This window comes from Orussus abietinus, unplaced genomic scaffold (assembly GCF_000612105.2).
Source record: "Orussus abietinus isolate OABI.00-Male unplaced genomic scaffold, Oabi_2.0 scaffold76, whole genome shotgun sequence".
In the NCBI taxonomy this organism is placed as follows: domain Eukaryota; kingdom Metazoa; phylum Arthropoda; class Insecta; order Hymenoptera; family Orussidae; genus Orussus; species Orussus abietinus.
The window spans coordinates 346,793-373,390 of record NW_019394271.1 but is presented as its reverse complement, the minus strand read 5'-3'; the positions used below and the strand labels follow the sequence as shown (position 1 = coordinate 373,390).

Genomic DNA, 26,598 nt, shown 5'->3' with positions numbered 1-26,598 from the left:
ATCACATTACAAAAACATGTTAAACTTTAGATTATCCATTAGCACGTATTCTAATGAAAATTAGTGACTTGTTGATGTAATTATGGAAAATGAACTGTATTACCGATATATTATGATGAGAGGTACCTCATTCGGTCAAACTTAACAAAAGGGCAGCGCCGCGTTTTATCCAAAAATCGGCTCCATGTGCACCTGCCTTCAGGTCGACAGCAACAACAAAAGATGGCCGACCTCCATCACCACTTCTTTGTGGATAATAGTAGCAAGGACAAACATAAAGACCTACAAAATAAGTACTGAATTATGAAGGGACTTAAGTATGGTGGTCCGTCGTTGGCACTGTGTCTGGTTTTTTAAATCTTCCCAACTACGTCGAACATGTACCTTTCATTAACTTTTTGTCTATGCCGATATTTTCGCCATTAAAGTGATACGAAAGTGCCGTCTGAAAGATTTTCATGAAACTTTTCTCCAAACTGGGTGCACCGAATCATTTGAAATTTTATCACGCGAATAGAGCGACCCCAAGGAAGGTCCCTCCACCCATGAAATTTCATTTTTTACACAAAATGAAAAAGTATTTACACACAAACTTTTAAAGAATGTCATTTCATGGGTGTCAGGACCTTCTTAGAGTCTCCATATTCGCGTGATAAATTTTCGGTACATCCAGTTCATATAAAAAGTTTCATAACCGATCGATCGACTCCTCAGATGCCACTTTAACATCACCTTAAGTGTAACATTTGCATAAAATACGTTAGAAAATGGAAACAACGTTGTCCTCGACATTTTATCCATGTTAATTTCTATCGGTATCCCCGTTTATTATAAAAAATAAAATTGTCAGTAAAATAAGAGTGTCAGTTTCTTCATTACTTTTAACATTTAGAGGCAAACCTTTAACTCTCTTCTTCACGTTTTCCACAGGCTTGAAGTGTATAACAGGCATATCAGAAATCAGCTGCATGGGAGAAGGTTCTGTCAGTTCTCCATGCTTTTTGTCCCAACCAGCACCTTCCAGAAATACCGATCGCACGTACATCCCATCCTGAATAAAAATAATTCATATCGAAGAAAAATCTAACCTAGCAGTTATTCCGCATCTTGGCGAACTCTAGGAACAAAGTTCCTCTTAAAATGTTAATTTAGTAACAGATTATATAAAGGGATGTCGAACTTACGTCTGGTGGTTCTTTGATAGTGTGCTCCTCAACCTCCAGGACGGAGAACTCCCAAGATAGTGAGTCAATGGCGACGCCCCAAAGTTTGGCGGAAGTCTGAAGAACAGCCGTAAGCAATCCGGTCGGAAAAGTGTACGCGGTTAACCAAAATAAGGTTGGTGGGTGGATCGTTTCTGCCCATCTCGCGAAGTATTCGACTCTCTTGATAAGATCTCTCGTCCAAGAGCCCAAGAGCTTCAAGGAAGGATAAGCCGAAAGCCAGAAGGACGGAACGCGTCCTTCGTATATGCTCGTGAAAATCTCCTCTAATTCGGAGGACATCATCACCAAACCCTTAATCCCACGCTGGAGGTCCTCCAAACTGGAGTGCGTTTTGTGCAAAAGATTATTGTATCGACGAATTTCTTGCAACAAAACCACATCCAAGGGAGTCTTCTCCGCGCCGATCAGTAGTTCCGTTGTCTGCACATTGATCGAATTTGGTAACTTCGAGAGGATGTCTTCTGCCATTAAAGTCACCTAAATTCGAATAAATTATAAGCTTTAAACAACTACTTGCAAAATTGAAGAAGAAACTACAACTCATCCATTATTGTTCCCATATTCGTAGAATGCTCGAAAAATTAATTTTTTCTTCGTGGAATTATTTAATGCCTAGACCAAGTTCTATAAACTAACTTGTACTAGCCATATAAATGTAATATTTATATATCAATTTACTTTGTCTTCTTTACTCGATCCTGCATCATCAACCGAGGCTTGAACTCGGAGACACATTAATGTCGCAAACATGTCTCTTGTCTCTTTTATCAAAGATGTTATGTCGGCATTCGAGTGCTGCCCGAATGCTTCGGGTTGATCGGTATTCGGTAACATGTTTATAAAATCTCTGTACGACTCCAGTGATCCATCTCGCGGAATATAATAAGTCGTCAAAGATGACAGTCGATAAAATGGAGTATCGAGGGCTTTCTCCGTCAAGTATTGCTGAATGTAAGTCATTAGCAGTCGTCGATCCCATTCGTCTGTCACGTGACCGCCATAACAAACACCAGCAATGAGATATTTCAAAGAATCCCATGGAGTTACAGGATACTCATCCAGGTAAACTCGTAAAATATTTTGCGATACCTGTAAATAATTATGTATAAATTATTGGCATTCTCGGGAATGGTGTCCATTGTGCAAAGAATATTACTGAGGCTTCCCTCATATCAGTCTAGTATGTTTCAGGGTGAATGATGAAAAGTAGAGATTTATGCGGATTTATGTTCATCAAAGGAATTTGTCGAGGTACCTCGAAATCCGAATCATTAAAACTGTAGATGACGTTCCAACCGAGCTGTTGAAACTTCTTACGTTCCAAGAGAATCGAGTGAAAGAATACCAATGCAAATAATAACTTTTTGTACTTCGACTTTTCAATGGGGGCGTCAAATTGAGATTCTGTTATCAGGCTATAGAGCCGTTTCATGTTGGCTTTTAAGCCTTTCGGGGGCTCGGTAGTTATTTTAATTCCTGCTTGGAGAATCGCTATGGGAAATTGTGGAGTTGGACTTGAACTCAGCCACAATCTAAATTAATGCCACAATGGTGATAGTCATAATATTTTGGTAGCAAAAAATATTCCGCTCAAAAGGACAAATATTAAATTCAAGTACTACCATAAAATGAAACAATACCTAAATTGAGGGTTGATATTCTTGTTGTTTGACAAAACCTGCACGATTTTGTCCAGTTTTGGCATCCAGCTGATAGACAAATGACAGTTCGCCAAAAACACCCAGTTTCCTTCCTTCTCTCCAATTTGTATCATCCTGCCGAAAGTACGCGACAATTCAGGATTTATAATTGAGAAAAATTGACAATTATTCCGTGGAAAATCTTATTCATGACTATAGTTATAATTTACCTAGTCGCAATGGGAGCTTGTCCTTGTCCTAAAGAAAGAATCATAAACTTTTTCGCCATATTTTGATTCTGAGCCAGTTGCATCAAAGAGCCGGTGGGGTCCACGCCAGGGGATAGAACAAATATCAATGGAGTTTGGGCAACGGAATCGTCCAAAACTGCCTTAATGTCGAGTACAGGAGGTTCAACAAATCTCTGTCCGAGGTTGTGCACAATATACGTGGTTAAACAAAAAGACATCCTATCTAATCGGCAGCTGCGCACAACTAACAGTTTTTGGAACTCGTTGCAATTTTCCTCCCACTCTCCTATAAGCGGGACTGCTTCTGGTTCGGTTTGTATGAACCTAATAAATCATTTGTTAAATAAAATCAATGTATTGTGATAACATTTCGTATATTAATTCTTCAAGATAACGGTTAATAGCCACCACGTGATAATTTACAATCCGGAAAGGATACTTGCCAGACATGCCAGTCCCGAGAAAATTGTTCAAAGGAAGACACAATCCCATGAAATCCTGCAAGCTTGTCCAGTTCTGTAATATTGTCCCAAATTTCATCGGGTAACCAGGAGACAGGCTTATCAGGTTGATTCTCTCGATTTAGCACAATTCCACCTTTCAGGAGGAAGTCATACTCCGTATGTACTATTTTCCCCTGTGCTTCCATAATCTTGATGCACATATGAAATGAGAAGAGGAGTTTATGCTGCTCAAAGAGACCGCGACAAGTGTTCCTGTTATAAACAAATTATTTCGTCAAACATTATACATCGCATCTTTGCAGCTCGTTAAAGGCTAAATTGAAATTTTTAAAAGTGGATCTGGTTCCTGAAATTTTCATTATTTAAAATAAACAGAAATAACCTTTCCATTAACTGCTGTATTGCGCTATCCGAAGCAAATAATACTTGTTTCTTTTTTTTTTAATATGCTAGGGTAATTCCAAATTGAATTTCGTCAAAACCCGTACCTGTACACTGCGTATGTGTGGTAATCGTTCAATGCATCTATTCTTTCAGACAGCTTCGCGTGTCTTGGGCTTTTATCTATCGAAACCATGAATAATAATATATATGCATGTAATGAAAACTGGTACATGGGATCGATCAAGCTCATGTCGTTTAAAACAAAGAACAGGATGGAAGCTCTCGTCGCGCAGGGTCTGTACTCTTCCCGAGCTTGATCTATTTCTTTTTCCGTCTCTTCTGACGTCACTAATGATTCCTCGATGGTTTTCCCAGTTTCCTTGGAAGTTTGCAAAGTGTTAAGTAAATCTAGATCATCTAGAAGAGAACCACTCGAGACACTCAGCAAACTAAAAGCAGGGTGATTAGTACGTAGCTGTTCACCTTGATTTTACGTAACGATAAATGTATAGGCATATAATCATAAGTTATAGCAAAGATAGGTATCGCAACAAATTAAAAAATATTAAAATATCACGGTACACTGCAGCGTACACAGGATTAATATTTCAAAGCCTTACTAAAGAATCTTTTCCTCCAGTTCCTTGAGAGTTCGTTTCCCTGTAGCTATTGTTACCACAAGATTGTCCTTTTGTTCCTCCAAACGAGGCTTTTCCTTTCTGACCACAATTCCCAAAAGTTGCGCTTCCAATCCTAGAGATTAAAAAAAAAAATGCGTCAACCCCCAATGGTTCGCTTCAACCCAGATTTATTAAAAATCGACCGCAAAAAAACATATTATTGTATGAGCGACAGCACTTCAGAAAATTTTGAAAAGAAAATACCCAAATGGGCATTTTCGAACGTAACGAACGAAAACGAATTCAAATGTCAGTCGTTAAACATTTTATTAATTGTACCTTACTTGTTGATAACATTGAACACACCTTGTTCCTTAATGGTGAAATTACACAGAGTAGTTTTCGTTGATATCTCAGGGGAGTAATGAGGATTCGGAAGTTTCGTTGTTATAAACAACCGAAATTGCTCATTGTATGAGATCATTTTATCCTGAATTTTTATAAGTACTTCGTCACCTATGTGTGAAAGACGAATCGGTTCAGTGTTACTTGACAGCAAATTAATAAATTAATATCCACGCTTAACTACAGTTTAAAACAGAATGCATTATTATCGAGGTTTTTCATTCCTATCTCTTCTAGCTTCTAACCGGAATGTTTATCTCCTCTTTGCAGCGCTTCTACTAAGTACTAAACTATAGTAACGATAAAATTAATTATATATCAATTTGAATTTTTCCACACCTGATTTAATAAAGGATTTTTGGAGGATAGGATTCAAAGCTGGATCGAGAGTTTCTCCGACATTTTGCAACAACACTGGCTTGCCAAATTGAATTGCCAGTTCTAAAGTTCTCATGAAATCTGGTTGGCCAAAGTCAATGATGTCCAAATTCTGAAATTAAACATAACATTTACAATATAACAGCTCTTGTTATACATATTATTACTATACACGTAAAATATCACTGTAAAACGAGTCAGCACTAAATATTACGAGAACGATATGAAGGTATTACATGTATAACGGCCGTAAAAATATTATTTTTACATTTTTCGATTCCATGTTTCTTATCCACTTAACAGCCTGCGATTGAGGATCGATAACTAACGGCCACCGCGAACCTCTCATTATAATAATTGCATTTTCCGTGCTAAACTCGTCAGAAGGTAATCCTTGAATATTCCACTCTCTAATGGTCGTGCTGTCGCTTAGGAAATCTATTACGTCCAAATCTGGGGATGCTGGAATCTCCTTTTCCTTGATCTTTAAACGTGAAAACATGTAGCTAATTTCCCAACGAACGCGACAATAAAATGCGCAAAATGTATTTCACCTCGGCCGTCCAAATATCGAAAAGCTCCAATCGATAACCAGTATCGAAGGGGCCCAGGTATGACAAAAATGCAGTGGATATTAAACAATCACCAGGCAACCAATTAAACAGTTCATCCAAAGAATGAATCGAATTTTCCCATCTTATTCGCTCACTCGAAAGACCATCGACCAACATGGCGGCGCGTTCCAATTTTAACTTCAGAAGTTTCGCCTGGAAAATATTCAATAATATTAATTCTATGTACTTGGTCCTTCTTATGCTGTATTTTACTTACCATTTCTCTCTTCCTTTACAATCACATGAAAACAAAAATCCTACTGGAAGAGTCAACAGGAGTAAGAATAAAAAAAAATAGGAAATAAACATAACATTATTCGGTAGTATCAGATGCAACGATATTTTCTTTAATATTATGGTTTTTCAATACTTCAAGATAATGCTCATACCAGACTGATTAAATCGTTCTTTTCCTTCATCTTGGCGTCATACATTTGTTGCAACCTCAACAGCTCGTCTCGCAGTTTTTGTAATTGTTCCTTTGCCTCGGCCAAAGCTGCCTCCTTTTGTCGTAGAGAAATTAAAGCTTGTTCCAGCCTCTCCCTCTTTGGTGCTATTATCCTATAATGAGTCATTATTATGGAAGAAATGTACAAGAAATTCATGATGCAGCTGTAATATGTATCGAAAGCATTAACAATGGTTTCCAAGAAACGCTAATGCTAATTACTGAGGTCGAAAACTGAAGTTGATCTGAAGTATCCACAATTGTCAAACCTGTACAACTTTCCATATTGTTCTATGGCAATCACCCACATGCACAACGATTTTGCTGCAATCGAAACCAAGCCCACTTTAACTGGATCAAATTCCGGATTTGACGTGTATTTACTTATAGTCTTCAAAGTTTTGTCAGATATGTGGTCCTTATCAAAATCTCGAAGCTGTCCACCCAAAAGCAGAACAGTTTTAATTAAACACTGTACATGTAAAAATCTGATATCTCCACATTCAAAGCATGATCTTTTTTTGCAAATTATTACACCTCCTTATTTGTGAACGATCTCTCAGAGGTATAATTAATCTTAATAATTAATCACGCTTATCAACGAAGCAAAACGAAGTGTAACAATTATGCGAATTCTTAGATCCTGTATTCGAGTTAAATATTTATCCTATATAATGAAATGTTTACGTACCGTATTCAAAAAGTTCACGTCACCTAATTGACGTTTCGATTCCGCCCAGGACGGTTCAGAATTCTTCAGGATCATCACAGCTTCCATTACCATTTCGACTTTCATAGGAGGTCGCGTAAAAGACTTGATTTCGGTTAAATCCTTCTTATTGAGAGCATCCAAAGCCTAAATCGAATCCTATGTAATTTCACACTTTCCGTTCCATAAATTAATTGCAGAATAAGCTCAACATAAAAATCGACAATGCCAAAACTCATGATTAAGGTGATATGAGAGTGGCGTCAAAGATGTCTCGTTTATAAAACTTTTCTCTGAGCTGGGTGTACCGAATCGTTTCAAACATTTCAACGTTAACATAGAGACTATAAGAAAGGTCCTAACACCCAGGAAATTTCAATTCTTTAAAAATTGGTTTATACATATTTTTTATTTTTCATATAAAAATTAAATTTCATGAGTTTCAGGATCTTCCTTATAGCCTTAATATTTACGTTGTAAAGTTTGAAACGATTTGGTATACCCAGCACGGAGAAAAGTTTCAAGAACGATTAACCCATCAGATGCCACTTTCACATCCCTTTAAGGACAGGGAAATTATGGTCCCTATTTTCATAAAAAATTGAAAGGACCTTCATCGCTTCTTCTAGTGCAGGTTCAGCAGCCGCAAGATCTGCCCTAGCTATTTCCTCCAATTTTTTGCATTCTATTGACTCTTCTTCGATGCGAATCGACCTAGCAGTAACCATTTTTTGCGTTTCATCGGCGTCGCGACGTTGATTGACGATAGTAATTAAAAATTCCTCGCATTCCCTCGTCGATTGATGAACCTGTTCTTGTGTCACCTCCAATTCGGCCGCCATTTCATTCACCTTTTCGCGTGTGTCGTCAATTTTAAACAGTCCGTTTCGAAGTTTCTTTGCCTGATCGGCCAACTCTTGTCTCTTTTCGGAGAGCATACTGCAGATTTACATTGATATTAAATTAATAATTATCAGTTTGATAAGTGCATGCTCTTGCATAATCCTCTGTACTCGTTTCAGAAGGCATTCTTGCAGAACTCACCGTTTGTAACCAGCTACGAGTTCTAGAAAATTTGTGGGAGTCACGTAATTGTGACGTTTCTTTTCGATTTTCATTCGCTTCGAAAACTGCGACACCGAGCTGTGGATGAGAGCAAAGAGAGAAGCAATACCTTCTCTCATACGTTCTTGAAGAGGAAGTATCGGTATAGCCGTAGCTGATCGTCTTGGTTCCTATAAATATTAAAATACCTGGTCGGTATACATACAAAATTCAGACAAAAGAATTTAAAAACATCCATGACGTATTGCAAGATAAAATAAATATTTAGCAAGCACCATATGAATGTCAAAAAGCATCCCTTATTGAGCGGCGACTTGATACAGCCGTCTTACGAAAATAAATTTATAAATATTGACTGTAGCCATTTTTCATTAACTTCTGTCCTTTTAGCGTGCATAAATTAGTATTCACCACTATATTTTCACCGGTAATCGTGATGATTAAGTTGAGGTCCTGTAAAAATTTGTTTCCCACTTCCAACAGTGCGTCTTTCGGCCACTCGTGGAACCAATCAATTGTTGTGCAATTAATTAGAGCTGGATATTGACGCAGTCTATTCCTAAATGCATCTCCGAGTGGACTCATACACAAAAAGATGTGCATATTACTTCTGGCTCTTTCGATGAGGAATGCGTGAACCACTTCAATACTAGGCAAAGCATTCGATTTTGGTCCTAAAATCTCCTTCGCCAGAATATTTCTAATCTGTAAAAGGAAAAATGGTTACAGATGCCAGAAATTAAATTCTAATGCGAGATTTAAATTCTGCAAAAATTACAGCTGATCTTCATTTCCCTATGAAGTATCGAAAGATTTAATAAACTGTTTAGTATGTCACATTGAATAAATTGATAATCGTATGGTTACTTCATTTCATGCTACGTTTAATAAGTCATAAATGATAATACTCACGTCCTCCATTTCCTCGTCCTTGTACAAATTGGTAACCTCACCAGTGCTCAGTATGGTATTAATAATTTCTAAAAACTGCTCCTCCGCCACTTGCGAGTCATTAAATATGAAATCTGTAAGCTGGTTATTTACTCCAGCCATTGTGTACAATCGTTTCAAGTCTTCGCGGAACTCCATAACGCGATAATGCTTTGTCACTTCGATTTGGAAGACATTCCCCTCGCATATGTATGCAGCAATTTTTCCTGCGGTTTGTCTGCCACTTCCTCCTATTCCAATCAACAGCATGTGTCCACGAGGCTATTATAAACGTGACATAAATTAATACAAAACATACCTGTATTAACACCTCCATGTTTCTTTTGCAGACACCATTGAGTTCAATGGATTAGTTAATCGCGATAGAGACGTGGCAAAATTACAACGCTAGATTATGCAACAACGTATTGAACAATGCAGGATACTTGTTTGATATTACATTAGGTGATCAATTTTCACAACTTTAGATTATTCTTCAAGAAGTGTCAGCTTCCACTTTGTATATACCTTGCGAAGTACATATTCGTATTGTGACATCCAATGAATGATTGATGAGGGTGGATAAAAAAAAATGTCGATTTCAGTCAAAAGGGATGATATTAAAAATGTATATTAAATGTGGATGGACAGCGGAATTTCTGACTTATCAGAAATCTGAAATTAATTTCAGCACAAACCTGAGAAATCACTCTCACGATACGACAAATATGCTCGATGGCGTCTTGGAAAGGGATGAGATCGAGATAAACAGCTCCTGGAGACGAATTGTGCTCCTCCACTTGTGTTTCTATATATCGTCGTAAAGCCGGTATATCAGTTAAATCTTCGTAAATGTTCCAAGCATTCATGAAACTGCCTGTAAAACGATATATAAATTTACATTTTTTCACCATTTACTAAATGTTGCTTCGCCCTACTTGAATTTAAGTATTTGAAGAAAATGATCTCTACTGTATCTACTAGACCCGAATTAAATAATACTTTGTCAATGTAATTATGTAAACAATTCCAGTATTGAAAGTACTGACCAAAAATTGGACTTCTTTTGTCTGGGCACAAACTGTGATATGTCGTCTCGAAGTACTTCCCAAGTTGTTCATTGATCTGACCGATGAACCATTCTTTATCTCTGAAATCATTAATCATTATACGAAGATTCAAACAATACTAAGAATCAATCTTACTTTTCATCAATCAGTCGGTCGCAAAATACCCTAAATGATTCATGGGCCCACAAACGAAGAAACACTTGCTTTGAATCGTGATAATCCTTATGACTGCGCAACAATCCTTGAAAAATCTTGTGGAATAAATTAAATGTTAATTGATATTACAGCGCTCCGTAATACATAACTGATTGTCGTTAAATTAAGTACAATGTAACAGACCTTGGATATGTCTCTTAAATTAAAGAGGTAGTGCATCTTCAAAGGAGTAGGTCGCATCTTTAGAATGACATTGTTGTACATCCTAATAGTAGCACTGACCAGATCGCTGGCTAATAAAACGAAATAAAGCATTTTTGGTTTATACAGTTGTACAGGATGTTGCAATATATGATTATGTAATAATACGTATAAATAATATAAAAGTATTTTTTTTTCCAACAGGACAATTCCTTCCCATTGAAAACACTTACACATTCCTTTAACTTCTGGATGGAAATCAAAGAGTCGTTGGTTCAACATTGTACCATAGATTCTTGTGATTTGTTTGTCTACAGGTAGTGTCATGTTGATGACATTAAATCTTGTAAGTAAACGATCAGAAATGGTATTACGACCACCGCCTGGAGGTCCCATTCCAGCAATTAATTGCATTCGTTGCACATACACTCGCCCATACTTCCTTCGATCGTACCTGTGCAGTTAGTGTATAAGTTAGAAAATATATTATAATTACATAACGTAATTTAATTAAAATTTCACAAGGCCGACTTCGCTGCTTTACCAGAATCCATAACCAATCCATTGTCGAAGCAGTTCCAAAGGAGGTTGCGAACCGTATTCATCTTTCATGGGCATGTTAAGATCATCCATGAACGTAATCATTATCTTACCGCCGATTGGGATGTACACACCCTTAGTACGTTTTTCTACTTTACTTTCGATACAATCCTGGGAAAAAAATGATAAGAACTGATACTTGTATTTACATCTTGCAACTATTTATATCCAACATCGCTGTGAGTCTCTGCTTTATATTTTTTAGCAATTTAAACAACTGTAAATTGTTTATGAAAATTTTATTGTAGCTAAAGTACCTATCGTACAATCCTGCAGGATTTATGACTATGTACTTCATTCAGAGGTTTTACGTAACCAAATACCATATGGAGTCTGAATATTTTTTCTAGGTATGCCCTCCCTTTCTTAGTAATTATTAAAAAAATAGGAAGTGTTTATCCAATACCTGGACATTTTTGGAACTCGTTTGAGCAGACATGTTGACTACGAGAATACTATACTTCTCACGATTGGCAGAATCAAGAACGGCCTGTGCAATTGACGTTTTTCCTGTCCCAACAGGACCAACAAGTAAAGTTGGATATCCTTTTGCAACGAGTGCATTAACCAAAGATATGTATCGTTCGGTGTCAACGGTGGGGACGAATATCTTATAAAACGGAATTCTAAGAAAAATTTAAGTTACTCCATCATTACCTCGAAGCAATGAAATCTTATATAATTATTTTAATAACAAAACGTATACTTATGCCTACAGGTATGGACGTTCGAAAATATTAAATAAATACTTCCTGCAAGACTGAATACTTTATCAGGCTTACCCTGGTTGAAATTTCCAAGATTGCTGCAGCTTCTCTTCCCAAGAGGCGAAGCTGCGTTTTCTGACATCCACGTAATATTCATAGACGGTATCTTTCAAAGGATAAGAACCCTCTATCTCTCTCAAGTACGTATCGACTTTGAACCGACTATCTTCATTTACCGATGCACAGATCGACCACACCGAACTGTGAAATTAAATATAAAGGAAATGATTAGGTGCAAATATCTAAACTCGAATTGTAGTAGATAAATCTCTTTTTTCTTCTCAATTAACAACTCACCAGAACAGAAACCACAACTTGCACATCGCACTGAAACTATCCTGATCCTCGCCTACCTCGACGCCATTTTCGGAAGTAATGAAGATTTTCAAAAGCTTGCAAAGCGATTCAACGGCATTCAATTCGGGAACTGGTATGGTTTCTTCGCAATTTTGTTGTTTAAATTCGAGGATTGGGTTAACGTAGCGATCGAAGAGTCCATTGAGCTTCGTGGTAAGCATCCAATATGAAAAGAAAAATGAAGAATCGTGTTATATCAAGGAATATAAAACTATGGGTTTATTAATTTTTATCTTGGCATTATGCAGCTTAAGTTATTGTTCCTCCTAACTTAGTGCAAATATTCTGCAATTGAAAATTAGCTACTATTAGCTGCACGTCTTTTAATGATTCACGTACGTATATAAAAAGCGAGTTTCTAACGAAATGAATTAATATCTTAAATTAGGTGAAATATAATATTCAAATTACCTCATTGGCTAGTCGTGGTTCATTTTTATAAGCTTGAAGCCAGGAATTAACAAGAGGTCTCCAACCAATGTCTTTATAATCATTGTAAACCATTCCTGCTCTGGATACAGTAGCTGGTGAAGCTGCAGCTAAATTTTCAACTTCAAATAGGAGGGACACTTGCTCTGGCATCGTGATGCGATCGTTGTTTATAAGCGTCAGGATCTTCAAAGAAATCAACATAAATAAATGAATCGAATCTTTATTTCATAACACGAATAAAAAATGATTAGTACCTGCAGCTACGAATAAGAAAATGTAGATGTTAAATTTCTAACTAATAGGTATTATCTTAATTTCAGAATCAAACGTTACGAATAACTCAAACTGATTTACAAATAAACTTTTATCACATTTTTCCTGTACCTTATTATCGTCCATTACACTGTTCATGTTCTCTATCCAAACTGCATCAATTGGACCGTCAAATAGAATCCACTTTTCATCAGGGGTTTCCTCTGTAGAAAATGCCAATTTATGCATAAGCACATTTTTTTAAACCGCGAATATTCTGTATTTCTGATTACATCGATTCTCATGTTGTCATTCTATTTCACGTTAATTTTTGCATCATATTATTCATCTGATCTTAGCGTACTTTTTGATCATATTAATTATCAACAACTCTGGTCTCTCTTGTTCCTTGCAAATTTTACGATGGGACAAAATTTAATTTTTTACCTGCGCAAACTATTCGCATTATTGACGAAATGACACCATCAAGCCACTCTCCTGTGGCCAAATTATACTCTCCATATAATTCACTTAAATTTAATGCTTTTGGATTTATGGGATATACGTGTACTGCATTATAGCCAGCTTCCTTATTCTTTTTCATAGTTGTTAGAGTATTTTTCAGTGTTTCCCACGTAACCGTTTTAGCAGTGTTAGATTCACCAACAATCATTGTTGAGTGCCGTGATGTCTTCGTCTCGTATAATTGTATAACTTTGGTTATTATTAACGGGATCGGCTGGAAGCAAAATATGGAAAAAATGGTTCGGATAAATTAACAATAAATCAGCTCTAATAATACCACTTATTAGACGAATTTTTTGACGGGAGCTTTACTTGAAGATTTAGTTGCGTTGCTTCTCGAGTTATATAAGAAATTAATTGTTCATAATCAACAGTCGGAAGATCTATCCCTGGGAAAAGACTCGCAGTGATTCCATTGAATAAAGGCAAATCTTCGGAAGTTAATTTTGCCACATTCATATCCTTCATGGCTAGAAGAACAACCTAAATTGTAAATGTAAAACGGCGTTATATGGCTGTTAGAAAATGATTCCGCAACGACAAAAAGAGGAAAAAAAATGTCCTAATTTGTTACCTCCTCATCGCTTAAATGCGGATATAAACGCCTCTTTTTTCCAGCATATCTTGTAAGAGTTACGATTCCTCGAAGACCGAAATCGTAATGAAATTGTTTACTGAGTTGCTGTTGGGCTAATGTATAGAGCGTATAAACCTGTTTAGATGTAAAATTTAAAATTATTAATTGACTTCCTTCGCTGTCACTATGTCAAGTATTTGTAAAAATACCTTTCTAGCCAAAGAGCGCGTGTTTTGAAATCCTTCTCCGAATAAACTAATTTCCGCAATCATGCTACTGTCAGGTGCCATCATTGATATTGGCCTAAACATCGATTTCAAATTATCAGGCAACTCCGTGCGACCTGCGTAACCTGGATTCATAGTAATGAAAATCCCACAAGTATGGACCAGCGAAATCTCACAACCCTCAAAAGCGAATTTTGTCAGTTTTTGGGCCAAAGCTGTGAGAATCGATAAGATCTGTTGTGCCACGACTGACAGTACTTCGATATTAATTCTGGAAACCGGTCAAAATTAATTATCGTGGTGTTATGAAAGGGTCATTCTATATAAATATGAAAACGTCAAAATGTTGATAAAACTTTTTTCTTAACTGGGTGCACCAAATCATTTGAAACTTTAGCACGTGGTCATGGAGGCCCTATGAAGAACGTGATGCTCATGAAATTTAATAACAAAAAAAATGTCTTTAGGTCTAAACTGAGATAAAGAATAACATTTATTTTAAAAGTGAAATTTCATAAGCATCACGTTCTTCTTAGAGCCTCCATAATCAAGTATTGAAGTTTCGAATGATTCGGTGCACCCAGTTTGGAGAAAAGATTTATAAATATTTTGACGTTTCGATATATATAGAACAATCCTCTCATAACAGTTTAAGCATATAAAACTAGGGTCATTTTATAAATAATTTCCTTTTGTGCAAAATGTTAATCCCGATGTACCTGTTAAATTCATCAAAGCATCCCCATGCACCCGTTTGTGCCAAACCGGAAAACAACCTTCCCATGCTTTTGTAGTCCAATCCTTCGGAACAGTTTTGGACAATGACATTAAATCCCAATGCTTTTCCAAGATCCTTTACAGTTTCCGTCTTTCCAGTTCCTGCTGGTCCTTTTGGGCAGCCTCCGCGATGTAAATGCAGAGCAGTTGTCAGGGTTATATAGCATCTTTTGATAAATAATTACTATTAATAGACACAGTATTTTGGAAAATCATACCATATACGTGATAGACTTAAAACAATGTAATGCTAAACGCAATAATAAATTTTTTTATCAGTCACCGATCCGTCAAAGGAGTGATAACGAGTCGTTCGGAATTCCCGAGATATTCGTAACCATAAACGAAATATGTATTTGTCTGTCGCACGATACAATCATCGGTGTCTCTTTCCCAATAAAATCTCAACTGTGACAGCCAGTCGAATGATGATACGTCTCTGCAATCTGATATTAAATTGGTTATTAACTTATATAAATCATCTTGGAATGCTAATCTTGATAAATATTAGATAGTTCTAAACTTTTATAAATAAAACATGACCTACTAATTTTATACAATTTCTCTATAACATCTCTGGCGTGAATCTCTATCACGACGATCGCTTTGAACTTTAATCGTTGCAGTCTATTAAGTTGGGATCGAATGGTCTCCGAATATTTCGACAATGCCTGATTTTGCTTTTTTCTTAATTTCCTCAAAGGCTTTTTCGAATCCATCAGTCTGTAAAATAAATATGAGATGTTACAATAGTTTCCCGTGAGAGTGAGATAACATTTTTAATTTATCCTGGAGTCATTGAATGCAACTTTTACTTGCACTGCAGAAGAGTTCGGGTACAATCATTGGTCCATTGTATTTGCGATGAGGTGATTCCGGGTTGACTCTGCCACTCTTTTACCCATTTATCTCGTTTTGCCAACATTTTACGAAGCGCCGCTTTGCACTGTCGTAAAACTTCGCGCAAACAATTGCGCATCGCAGTTTCTGTAAGGAATAACAGAAGAAGAGATATTCAACTGTGCAATTTTACGCACACATATACTTTTTTTAATTAATTCCATTTTTTAGGGTAATTCCACACATTGACAGAAAATTTGAACTAAATGTTCTCTCACCTACATGACACAAGTAAATTTCGACTTGACCTTCCAACATTACAGGTTTAAGAAATTCGACGTACTCGCCTTCCGATGATAACATTCCTTCGGCCGAGTGTTTTCCACTTGAGGTCTATAACAAACATAATTATATTATGCGTTAATTCGTTAATATTTTATCAAGTTCTCCCTAGAAATCTGCGATCGATTCTATGATCATTAAATGAAATCGTAGCAGTGACTTGAACATTATTGAAGTTATATTCACATATATATCATATCGGTACACTATCATATGATAAGATAGCGTGCACTTGTATTTTACTTTCATAATTTTTAGCATCTTCATGCCTTCGAAAAGCTTTTTAATATGCGGCTGGACTCGCTCGGGTTTTTTCGAATTTGCCAAGATCTCCAAAAGGTCGTCATTTGAGATAAAATAGAATCTTGGAAAAATGTGCCTCTTGGTCTCGAGATATTGTTCTAGGGCACGTTGGATTTCTTCAAGACTATCGTTGAGTTTGTTCAACAATTCAAGTAAGTTGGCTGAAAATTAATTTCACGTGCAGCAGAGAAACGTGTACATATTTTTCATGCTAAATATTATAACGTAACTCATAAAATTCTTAATTTTGTTGTTTCCGTCATTTTCTTGGCTATAAAAAAATTCTTACGAGGGTTATGGGTGGCGTCCATTGCAAGACTACTCATAGCCATCCGAGCAGTTATTTTTCTCCATTCCAGACTTAACTTATCAAAGTCATCCGTTTCTTTCGGCAACTGTTTTCTAATATCCTCGGCATTGAATATATCGTGTAGATAAGTATAAGCTTTCTGCACAACTAAAATCATTTCCAAGACTTCGTTTACGGTAGATAAAGCGCGTTCCCAATAATCGACATCTTGAGAAAATGGCTCAACAAATCTTGAAGGACAGAAACAAAATTAATCCGCAATACAATGTATGAGTGTATACATATCATTTCATTGAAACATCCCAATTCATTATTGAAATTAGAAAAGATGATATCTGTTACAACATAAATTGCCAACCTCGTTGCTTTCATCACTGTCAATTGAACCTGATGAGCTTCTAAAGCTTGAGTAATGTCCTCTACACTTTTCAATTCGAAAAATCCTCTATCCTTGTGCAATATCATGTCAAGAGGCATGCGTTTCCACACTTCTGCAATCTCTTTTAATCCCTAACGAAACAAAATATAATTTTTGAATGAGTTTCTCAAGGAGAAATCTCGCTCAGACATTCCGGGTAATTTCCAACAATTTACCAACTAAATAATGCGATACTTTTTTTCAATATTTAATCGGTCAAAGTACTTGCCATTTCTATACCAAGTTCCATCGTAGCCGCGTTTGAAATGTCCGCAATTTGTTCCGCATAATTCTGCATTTGCATGTCAGCAATGGCGTTCAAAGTAAAATCATCGGAAGAATGATCGAATTCTCGACCGATCACCTGTTTCACCTTATCCCAATGACGATCCCGCATTGCATGATTTTTCAAATCGTTTATTAAAGGTAATGTTCGTCTAAATTTATCCAGACGCGTTCTGAAAATATGGCGAATACGTACATACATGTTCTCAGGAAATTGAAAAATCAGATTCTGACATTTAAGTACCAATTCGGGTACCTCATAGTTTCGACAATTTCCCAATTCTTCTCTTTCAGCTCCTTCGACAATTTCGTCAATTTTCGAAAAAGAACATTCGCGGTAGAATCCATATCTGCCATTTCAATGGTCCAAAAATGTCCGTGCTTGTAACTCTCCCAAGCATCTTCCCATTCCTTTGCCGTTCGCCATACGTGTTCAATTGGCCTTAAGTCCTATAACATGAATTTTTTATTAATAAACATCCTCAAAATTACTAGAAAATCTACCTTTTCCAGCTTAGCTAATTCCGGCGAGTCCGACTGGCTGATACCAAAGATAACAAGGTCTGCTTTTAACTGAGTTTCCCGTTCTCTCAGATTTCTTATTTCCATTCGAAAATCATCGATCCATGACAAAGCATCTGTTATAACAATTAAATCATGAAATTTAACTTACTAGTATAAAGTGTAACTTGTGTTAGTTTAGATTGGCGTTTGGACTAGCACAAATAGAGAAACCGATTTATCAGCATAAAGAATGTAAAAATGATTTATTAAGTACCATCCGATTTCCAATCCGAGGTGAAAGGTCCATTTTCATAGAAAGAGTTCATCAGATTCACCATATCCGATGTAAGTAGTGCAGCCACGTTCAACAGCTGTTTCTTAAATTGCTCCTATTTAAAATACGCATTCAATTTAATTAAAAAAAAAATAGACATTCTGAAGATAGAAATATAAAACATTAAATGGTCTGCACAAAAATGATATACATAATTTAAGCCATTATAGGAAAATCATACTTTTTTCTCGAGGAGGAGAATCTCAGATGCGGCGAGCAACTCCAAATAAACGTTCCATGAACTTTCGATATCCCTAACTCTCCTCTTGAATTCGAACGTCATCGGTACCTGGTATTTTTCTAAATTAACAATTTAAAAAGATAAGTCAGACGACGAAAAATAACCGCAAAGAATATCGAATGATTATAAGTATGCTTATAAAAGTGCATCCTCGGAAGCAATAAATTTACCCAAAATCTGGAATTGTTCGCGAATTTTTGGGAAGTCCTCTTCATGCTCTTGTGCTTCGGTCTGCAGTCTGTCAAATAATTGCATAGCAGTTTGCATTGTTGCGAGATCAGTTGGCTCCGTACTTAAGCTGCAATTAAATAAAATTATATGAAACCTATTTCAACCACAATGGGTTTTCATGGATCAACCATAATCATTACAAAGTAATGAATATTTACAACGTACTTTTTAGTATTTTCTGCTATATATTTATAGATGTGCATGATTTTCGAGTCTGTTAGTCGCAACAGAAGTCCAGTCAGTCTTTTTTGCCATTCGACGCATTGCTCGATGATGGCGGTTTTCAGTTTATCAGAATTGATGTCCAAGAAATACACTGTAGATACCGTTTCCTGCATTTGAACGTTATTTGCGGTATCAGCGTATCTTCCAATGTCTGCGTCGAAGGATGCTACTGTTGGCTTTAATTTTTCATACCTAAAAAATTGAAACAGCAACGAATTCTTCTTATCGATTAATTTCTAATAATTCGCAACTTTATCACTCGGAACAAAATCCATTTATCCCCTTTCTTTAGAATATAATAATGAAACTGAAACAGATGTTTATTAGAAGTTCCCGAAATTCTAGACATACTAAAATGATAAAGTATTATCATTAACTACGACATTACCTTTGGATGTATATGTCCTTGTTAATTTCCCACATATCTCGGAAGGGTTCCCAAGTTTTTAAATAATTCTGCACTTGAGCATGACAGTATCCCACTTCTGAAATTTGATTTAAAAAGTAAGAAGAATATTATAATCTTGCGTATTTGATAAATAATACGTTGGATAAACGTCTGATATATGTTAAGATTTCCTGAGCGATGGTTTATCGAAATTGAACAAGTCAGTGACAACTGTGCAATAGTTTCCTACTTATAATTACTTTATCTCATGTCATGAAAATCTTACCGTTATTAAGCATTTGTTGCAAGCGTTTGAATTCTTCATCTTCTACGTATACTTGAGAAAAGGATTTACTCTCAGAATCTTCTAATCTAAATTTCTGCATAACCCTTGGAATTCTCTTCAATGGTTCTACAAGGTCTTCAAGAACTCCTGCCACTAATTTCCCAATTTCACTTAATGCAGGTTCAAACGATATCTACATCGATCGATGCAAATTTAAACACCGAATTATTATTACTGCACTAGTCTTAATGAAATCCAAAACAACTTTTCCAATTTCTATTTGACGTTACTAACAACATCCATACGAAAATGGAACACAAAATCGAATGGAGTAATAAACTTTTAGTATCTTCGTTGTAACTACAGCTAAACCATGTGGTAACTGAATTCATTTGGTGATGTGCGTTTAACTGTGCACGTTAAAATAAAAAAATTAATCTTACTTTGTTATTAACAAGATCGACTTCAACGAATAAAATGGGCGAAGGTGCTGTAGTTCCGTCCCCATGCATGGCTTCGTAAATGACGGATATCGAATTCTTCAGACACAATCTAAATGCTTCTTCCAACAATTTATCCAAGTTACTCAGATAGTTCTTCCACTCTACGATACTCTGGAAAAAAAAAAAATTAAAATACCGATGTAATAGAAATTTGAAAAATAAACTATAGTTTGTACTCACATCTTCCAACACAGGTTGAAATCCTTCATATACGACCATTACAAATTGCATGATTGTACTATAGTCTTTAATAATATCTTGTATAACCGCTTCTCTGAAAATAAACAAACAAGAAACAATGCAAGCATGTAGTTATACCATCAATCTTAATTAACCGATCATCTTTTATCAACATAAGCTACAGATACATGCATAGACTAAATTACTCGCACCTATTGCAATTGTAAAATTGCCGTTTATTATCTACTGTTACTTACGATTATTTGACATACTAAGTACAATAAAACAGAACGCAACAACTTTCTCGATATCGTTACCTTTCATTTCTAAGTTCCATTTCCAGTTCTTTTAAGCGATACGCATAATTGGGCCTTATCCTTATCATCGGCCTATCGCAAATCCTTTCACAAACCTTAACTATCTCGAAATTCGAGATTTTGTATGTGTCGAGGAACTCCTGAAGCTGGAATATAATAAATTTCGAATCAACATTCGAATTATATTTCACTTATCGGCACGATACGATGCAATTTTCCAAGGATAAGGTAAAAATTCTCAAGTTTAAAGTTAACATTCCTTACATTTGCTGTTTGATTACAACAATCTTGTATGAAGGCATCGATGAACTCGGAATTCCAAGTGAATCTTGTTAGTCCTACTTTTATTTTCCTATCGACAAGCCTTATCAAATCTCGAAAGAGTTCTCGCTCCTGTTTAGATAGAGCTGATAAAGAATATAAATTACTCAAAATCAAAAGTAATTTAATTATATAATATTTCCATTCAGACCCTGTATGTTGTACTTTTTGATTAAGTAGTACTTAATTAAAAAAAAAAAAGAACCCTTACCATCTATAATTTTGTTATAGGACAGCACCACCGTAAGAACGCTCTCATAAACAAACTGCAGCGTGTCCCATTTTCCATGTACAACTTGTATATGCACGGGAACGTTAAATCCAAGATTAATCCAATAACTGGCTTCTTTACATATCTGAATGATACTTTGGTCGATATTACATTCTATAAACTCCGGTGTAACCGAACTTCGACGCATTAAAAATCTGTCCAAACGATCCACAGGATTTTCGCCGGTGTCGTTGATCCATTTGTAATAAAGATCGCTAATGGAATCTTCGATGGATGCGACGAGAATCTTGTGCTGAAGGTAAACTTCCTCGGCCATATTGCAAGGAAACATCCATTTCGCTTCGTCGACGGTTTTTTTCATCGCTTCTAATCTATAGATTTTTAATCGCAGATTTTGAGCTCTGCCGGAATAGTATGGTGCCGTTGAAGAGTATTCCTCGTACTCGTCCAGGACTTCTTGCTTTGTTTTCTGTATCTCCTCCCCGAACATTTTCCAAATCTACAAAGAACAGTGTAAATAATAACTACGGATCCAATAAACGATATTAAATTCAAAGACTAGTGGAAAGTGAAGAAGGGATAAGAGAAACTAAACGTGCATTTACCACGAGAAGAATTTCTTGAAGGTGGCTTTGTTTGAAATTTCGTATCCACGAAGTTCATAAAAATAATGCTCACATAATCACGGATAAAGTTAGATATTTTATTATATTCTTAAGTGAAGTAATGATTGGAATTAGGAGAAAATGGAGAAAATTAATAATTGCTCCGGAATACTCGCGAGGGTAATCTTGCTATCAAACAGAGTTCTTAAGGTCTTTCGGCCCATGAAGTTATAAAATCCATAGAGATGATTAATTCCTTCCTGGATATTGTTCATGTCCTGAAAGACGCTAGTCATAAGGTTCTCCAAAATGATCTCCAAGTCTTTTGCCTCTTCACGGAAACGAAACATGTCGTCGTACCAAGTCGGTTGGTGAACATCGAAAATCTTCTGAGAGTTTGCCTCAATTTTACGAAGACTTTCGAGAAAAAGTCTTTCCACTTTTTGGCAGACCCTTTCATATTCAATTCCCTTTGTGCCACCGAATATAGGTTTAGGTATAATGGTCGTGTCATCCATCCTACAATTTAAATACAAACATGTCGATACCAGATTTTTCACAAATATGACAAAGAGGGAAAAAGAAATTCCAGTTAAATCCTAAAATTATTGACCTGGCAAAATCGATCATCGCTTGGCATATTTCGATCACATTTTCACATCGAGTAATGAAAACGTCGACGTGCCGAAAAATCAGCTCACTGTCCAAAACCCAATATGTATCTGTCAAAGTATTATGAGCCAATGAGATCTGAAACGTGGTTAACATAACTCAGATTATCATAATAAATGTATTTGAATTACAGCCGCTGAGCTTTTATTATTTTTATTATCATCCTTATTCTTGAAATGTTCTCAGCATAGCATCCATAATGACTTCTAAATGTCGAGGCTTACATATTTAAATAACACGTTGACTTACTTCGTTGTAAATTCGTTTATATTCTTTGCACGCATCTATGCACTGTTTTAAAATCTGCATGCACTTCCTTGTCCTACCGTAGAACATTTCCCTTAAATCGATGAATTTCTTGCAAAGGACTACCACCTGATTACTCAGAGTAACGAATAAGCTGCTCATCTTCTCCGCGTTATTGAAGAAAGGAGAATTAAGCCATATTACTCTAAGGAGTTGAATTATCTCGGGAAGGTACTTGCTGATTTCATTAGGAGAAGAACAAGCGTCTAATTTTCCGCATGACTCCCGTAAAATGCCAAGAATTTCAATATTCGATTTAGCCACTTTCATTCCCTGATCGATCTCCTCGTTGAGTGTTAAAAATTGCCTAACGTAGGTGGACTGAGTTGACGTTGATATTTCCACAACGTGTTTAACAATTGAATTCTGCAGTTGACTGTTGAGCCCACACAGGTTGTCATCTGCGGAAGGAAATTATGAAATGCAATAAAGTATAAAAATGAATTAAACTTACACGTTATTCTACTCTATGTGATATCTTAATATCCACTCCATTTATCAGATATAGAAAAATAAATATTTATTAGTACAATATCATGAAAATATTGAGTCGTCCTATAAATAATGCGCCTTCTGCTTATTATTACCATTTAAAAAAAACCATCATTATTAATGGATAATGTATTCTAATTAAGATTAAGCCCTTTCTCTGTACTTATAAAATAACCCGAATCCCTTGCCGATTTTCTGAATAGACATTCTAGGAGGCTTTGCATTGTTTCTTACCGAAAATTGCAACAACAAAAATTGAAACGCATACAAATTAGAACATGTATAAGGTAATGTAAAGGAATGAGAATTCATTTTCGGTTTAAAACATAATAATTATCGAGACATGTTCATAGTCTCCATTTATTGTCCCTAATGATATATGTGGTTATCGGATATGCACGTTTTCGGTTTTTAGGTGTTGCAGTTTTGTTGGTTCGGTTTAGTGTAAAAAGAGTTACGAAAGCACTAACATCGATAGAGCCAAAATTCATATTCGTCGGTAAGTCGCAAAAGTTCACGAGAGGTTGCTTGGTCTTGATCTCCGAGAGCTACCCTGATCTGCCTCGTCCAGTGCATGACAACGCTTTCAAATCGCTTTACAAGCTCCTTATCAGTGCTTGCTTCATCAGGGGTGAGGTCATAAGCCTCTAAGGGTAAGTAAATCACTGTCAACCCCAACATTTTGTATGTCAAGTCCGTCAGGGTACATAAAAAATTGTGAACGTTGGCCCAGAAATTGGCCTTCGCGTATGTTCCTAGGTTGAGGAAAAATTCCAAATTTCTCACCATTCCTTATCTTATGCCTCATCGTGAACATAACCAGCAAGTTGCATATTTTTTTGCATACAGAATAAATAATTTCAAACTTGGTAGCGTGTCTTTAATAATTTGGTGGAAATAGCAATTTCTAAAATGTTACATAAATATTCACGAAATATCGTACTAAGACACGCAACAAAAATGGTTTGAATCAAATAGATTACAACAATGTTTATTTCGGTGGAATCCATGATTATTAAAATTATCACAGTTTTCGAAAGGATACTATCAGGCCAAGAGTATATTCTGAAGAATATTGGCGCCAGGAGATGTTCGACAATATTCAATATCGATGATTCGACGTGATCGTTAATACTGCCGAATACGATGTTTTCATGAAAATTTTCCACGGTTAAATGTTCATATGGCTCTTTGATGAAATACGTCAGTTCGTGGATGGGCTTCATCGGAAAGGACAATTCCGAAACGAGTTCATCTCCGTCAAAGTACAAACAAATTACTATTGCTTCCGGCTGATAAAGAAATTCACTCATCGTTGATAAACATTCTTCATTCCAGTCTGTTTCTTTTAAATTAAATAACGTAGTCATATCTTTCATGTAATTAATCTGAAGTTTAAGAAATTGGTTATTTACAATATCATTTAATTTTAAGCTTCAGTGTTTGCGATATCGTTTCAGGTCATCTATACTTAAAATTGATGGAGTATGTCTTTTATATGCAAAATAAACTCACTAATTGGTGAAGTTCCTCCTTTTCATAAATTGGTTGTACTATACTGGACGATTCATCCTTTTCTGGTCCCTGACCTGAAATCAAAATGTATAATTTGTTTATTATCGCTGTTAATTTTTTTAACGCCATTTATAGTGTATTAGGCAAAATCTGATAAAGCAATCGCGTTAAATTCGATGTTAGGATTTCGAGAAATATTTCTCAAGAAAATATATTTTTAACAGTCGGACAAGGCATTACAATTTTGAAAAGATATAGCTAACAATAAATTAATTGATCTTACTTGTGTCATCCTCATCGTCATCGGATTCAGCATCCAAATACTCCCTGTGAGGATCTAGAGGCCATTTATTCCTTAATCTACGTCCTTGTTTTTGCATATTAACAATTACTGTTTCTCCTCAAAAACCTATAAACATGTCAAATGTCATATTAACACTTCATGACTTCATTCAGTACATAGACATTCAGGAAGCATAGGAATAAAAAACAAAGATCGGGCATAATCCCAGATAAAATCGATCTTCCATGAAATCTATTAGGTGTTCAACAAATGTCTACATGCATTTACGGTAAACTGCTCTGTAAAACGAAAGAGGTTTCACATTATTGAAATCCCATTACAAGAGATTCAGAATCCGTACAAAGTGAAAAGCACATTCCTTATTATAAAATAGAACACAAGAAACGAAAATACAAATATTTCTTCAACATGAAAAATTTACCACGTAATGCGACACCTGCCATCATTTTTTTACCACATTACAGGCAATCGCGCGTAGACATGTCTGCATGAAATGCATTGCCATGATTTTGAATTCAATGTTTGCTCAAAAATCACAGTCCTACCGTTTCGGTTAATCTGCGTCCTTTAATTGGGACTTTAAAAATCATATAATTAGATCCCTGGACATCTGAAAACAGTTTCCAGAAATATTTTTCAAATTCATGGGACCTTGATTCACCGTAACATCCGCAGTGCGTGCGCCATTTTGGCGAACCTGACTGCGGTCCGGCCTTGACCCAACAATACCATTCTTTATCTTTTATTTAACAAATAATTCTACCTGATAACCAAGCACCCTGATTTTTTTTAAACTACAAGCATCCCCCTCGTAGACACTTCCGATCAATGATTACAAGAAAACTTGAGGCAACGCTGAATTGGAAGCTCATTTCCATATTTCGTCGGCCGTGGCGTCGATATCGCGAAGGAGTAACGACGCACGTCAATTTGTTTCCTAGGCAACGGAGAACGCGCGTTTACAAATATTTACGTAGACCCTCCTTTGCTCCAAGCGGAGTCTTCCGTTAGGGCGAACAATATTAGGAATTAGGCAGTAAAAGTTGCAACAAACAAGAATGAAATCCCTCTCGATGAGTGGTGGAGTCGACACACAGTGCTCATGGCGATTAGTCCTGTGTTGAAAAGAACCTCAAATTGACAACGACGACTCAACGTCATTTGTTTCCTGCCCAAAGGAATGTTTACACTGTGATTTTCATAGATTCTCTATTCTCTATTCTGTATTGTTGTAATGCCGTCGATACGAGCTCCGGAAATTTCTTTCGGTGTAACGATCGAAGGTGATTTTCTCCATGAGTTTCCTACGGACCGAATTTGGATATCGGTGATAAGGACTTCCTGCTAACAAAAGACGAAAGGTAAGTAT

At 36.1% G+C, this 26,598-nt stretch overlaps 1 protein-coding gene across 1 annotated transcript; it reads right to left on the bottom strand.

Annotated features, from left to right (window-relative positions):
• Positions 1-91: 91 nt before the first annotated feature.
• LOC105700024 (dynein heavy chain 2, axonemal) lies at positions 92-24,780 on the bottom strand. The gene is made up of 63 exons (XM_012425561.2): positions 24,354-24,780; positions 23,881-24,165; positions 22,862-23,319; positions 22,554-22,690; positions 22,117-22,459; positions 21,315-21,834; positions 21,047-21,189; positions 20,783-20,928; positions 20,466-20,559; positions 20,226-20,396; positions 19,783-19,975; positions 19,497-19,593; positions 19,049-19,300; positions 18,823-18,950; positions 18,593-18,711; positions 18,352-18,466; positions 18,078-18,211; positions 17,830-18,023; positions 17,518-17,746; positions 17,229-17,380; positions 16,850-17,100; positions 16,501-16,721; positions 16,194-16,308; positions 15,891-16,062; positions 15,623-15,798; positions 15,359-15,521; positions 15,018-15,242; positions 14,281-14,569; positions 14,069-14,206; positions 13,807-13,977; positions 13,417-13,708; positions 13,102-13,193; positions 12,697-12,900; positions 12,226-12,431; positions 11,944-12,129; positions 11,568-11,787; positions 11,106-11,272; positions 10,795-11,015; positions 10,544-10,653; positions 10,340-10,455; positions 10,184-10,284; positions 9,833-10,011; positions 9,117-9,416; positions 8,616-8,909; positions 8,184-8,374; positions 7,751-8,078; positions 7,122-7,286; positions 6,700-6,866; positions 6,372-6,543; positions 5,923-6,135; positions 5,637-5,852; positions 5,330-5,480; positions 4,952-5,101; positions 4,586-4,718; positions 4,070-4,414; positions 3,561-3,833; positions 3,097-3,441; positions 2,867-3,001; positions 2,482-2,758; positions 1,905-2,315; positions 1,185-1,703; positions 901-1,051; positions 92-282 (listed from the first exon to the last, which is right to left on the bottom strand). Exons 1-63 carry the CDS (start codon positions 24,778-24,780, stop codon positions 128-130), a joined length of 13,443 nt encoding a protein of 4,480 aa, XP_012280984.2. The 3' UTR covers positions 92-127.
• Positions 24,781-26,598: the final 1,818 nt, after the last annotated feature.

What these genes read in the sequence shown, in the direction of transcription:
- LOC105700024 (XM_012425561.2), bottom strand. Translation starts at nt 24,780, where the DNA reads ATGACTACGTTATTTAATTTAAAAGAAACAGACTGGAATGAAGAATGT. An exon ending in TCGATCTTGTTAATAACAAA is followed by an intron (nt 19,976 to 20,225) that starts GTAAGATTAATT and finishes CGATCGATGTAG; the next exon opens with ATATCGTTTGAACCTGCATT. An exon ending in ACAGTGATGAAAGCAACGAG is followed by an intron (nt 17,101 to 17,228) that starts GTTGGCAATTTA and finishes CTGTCCTTCAAG; the next exon opens with ATTTGTTGAGCCATTTTCTC.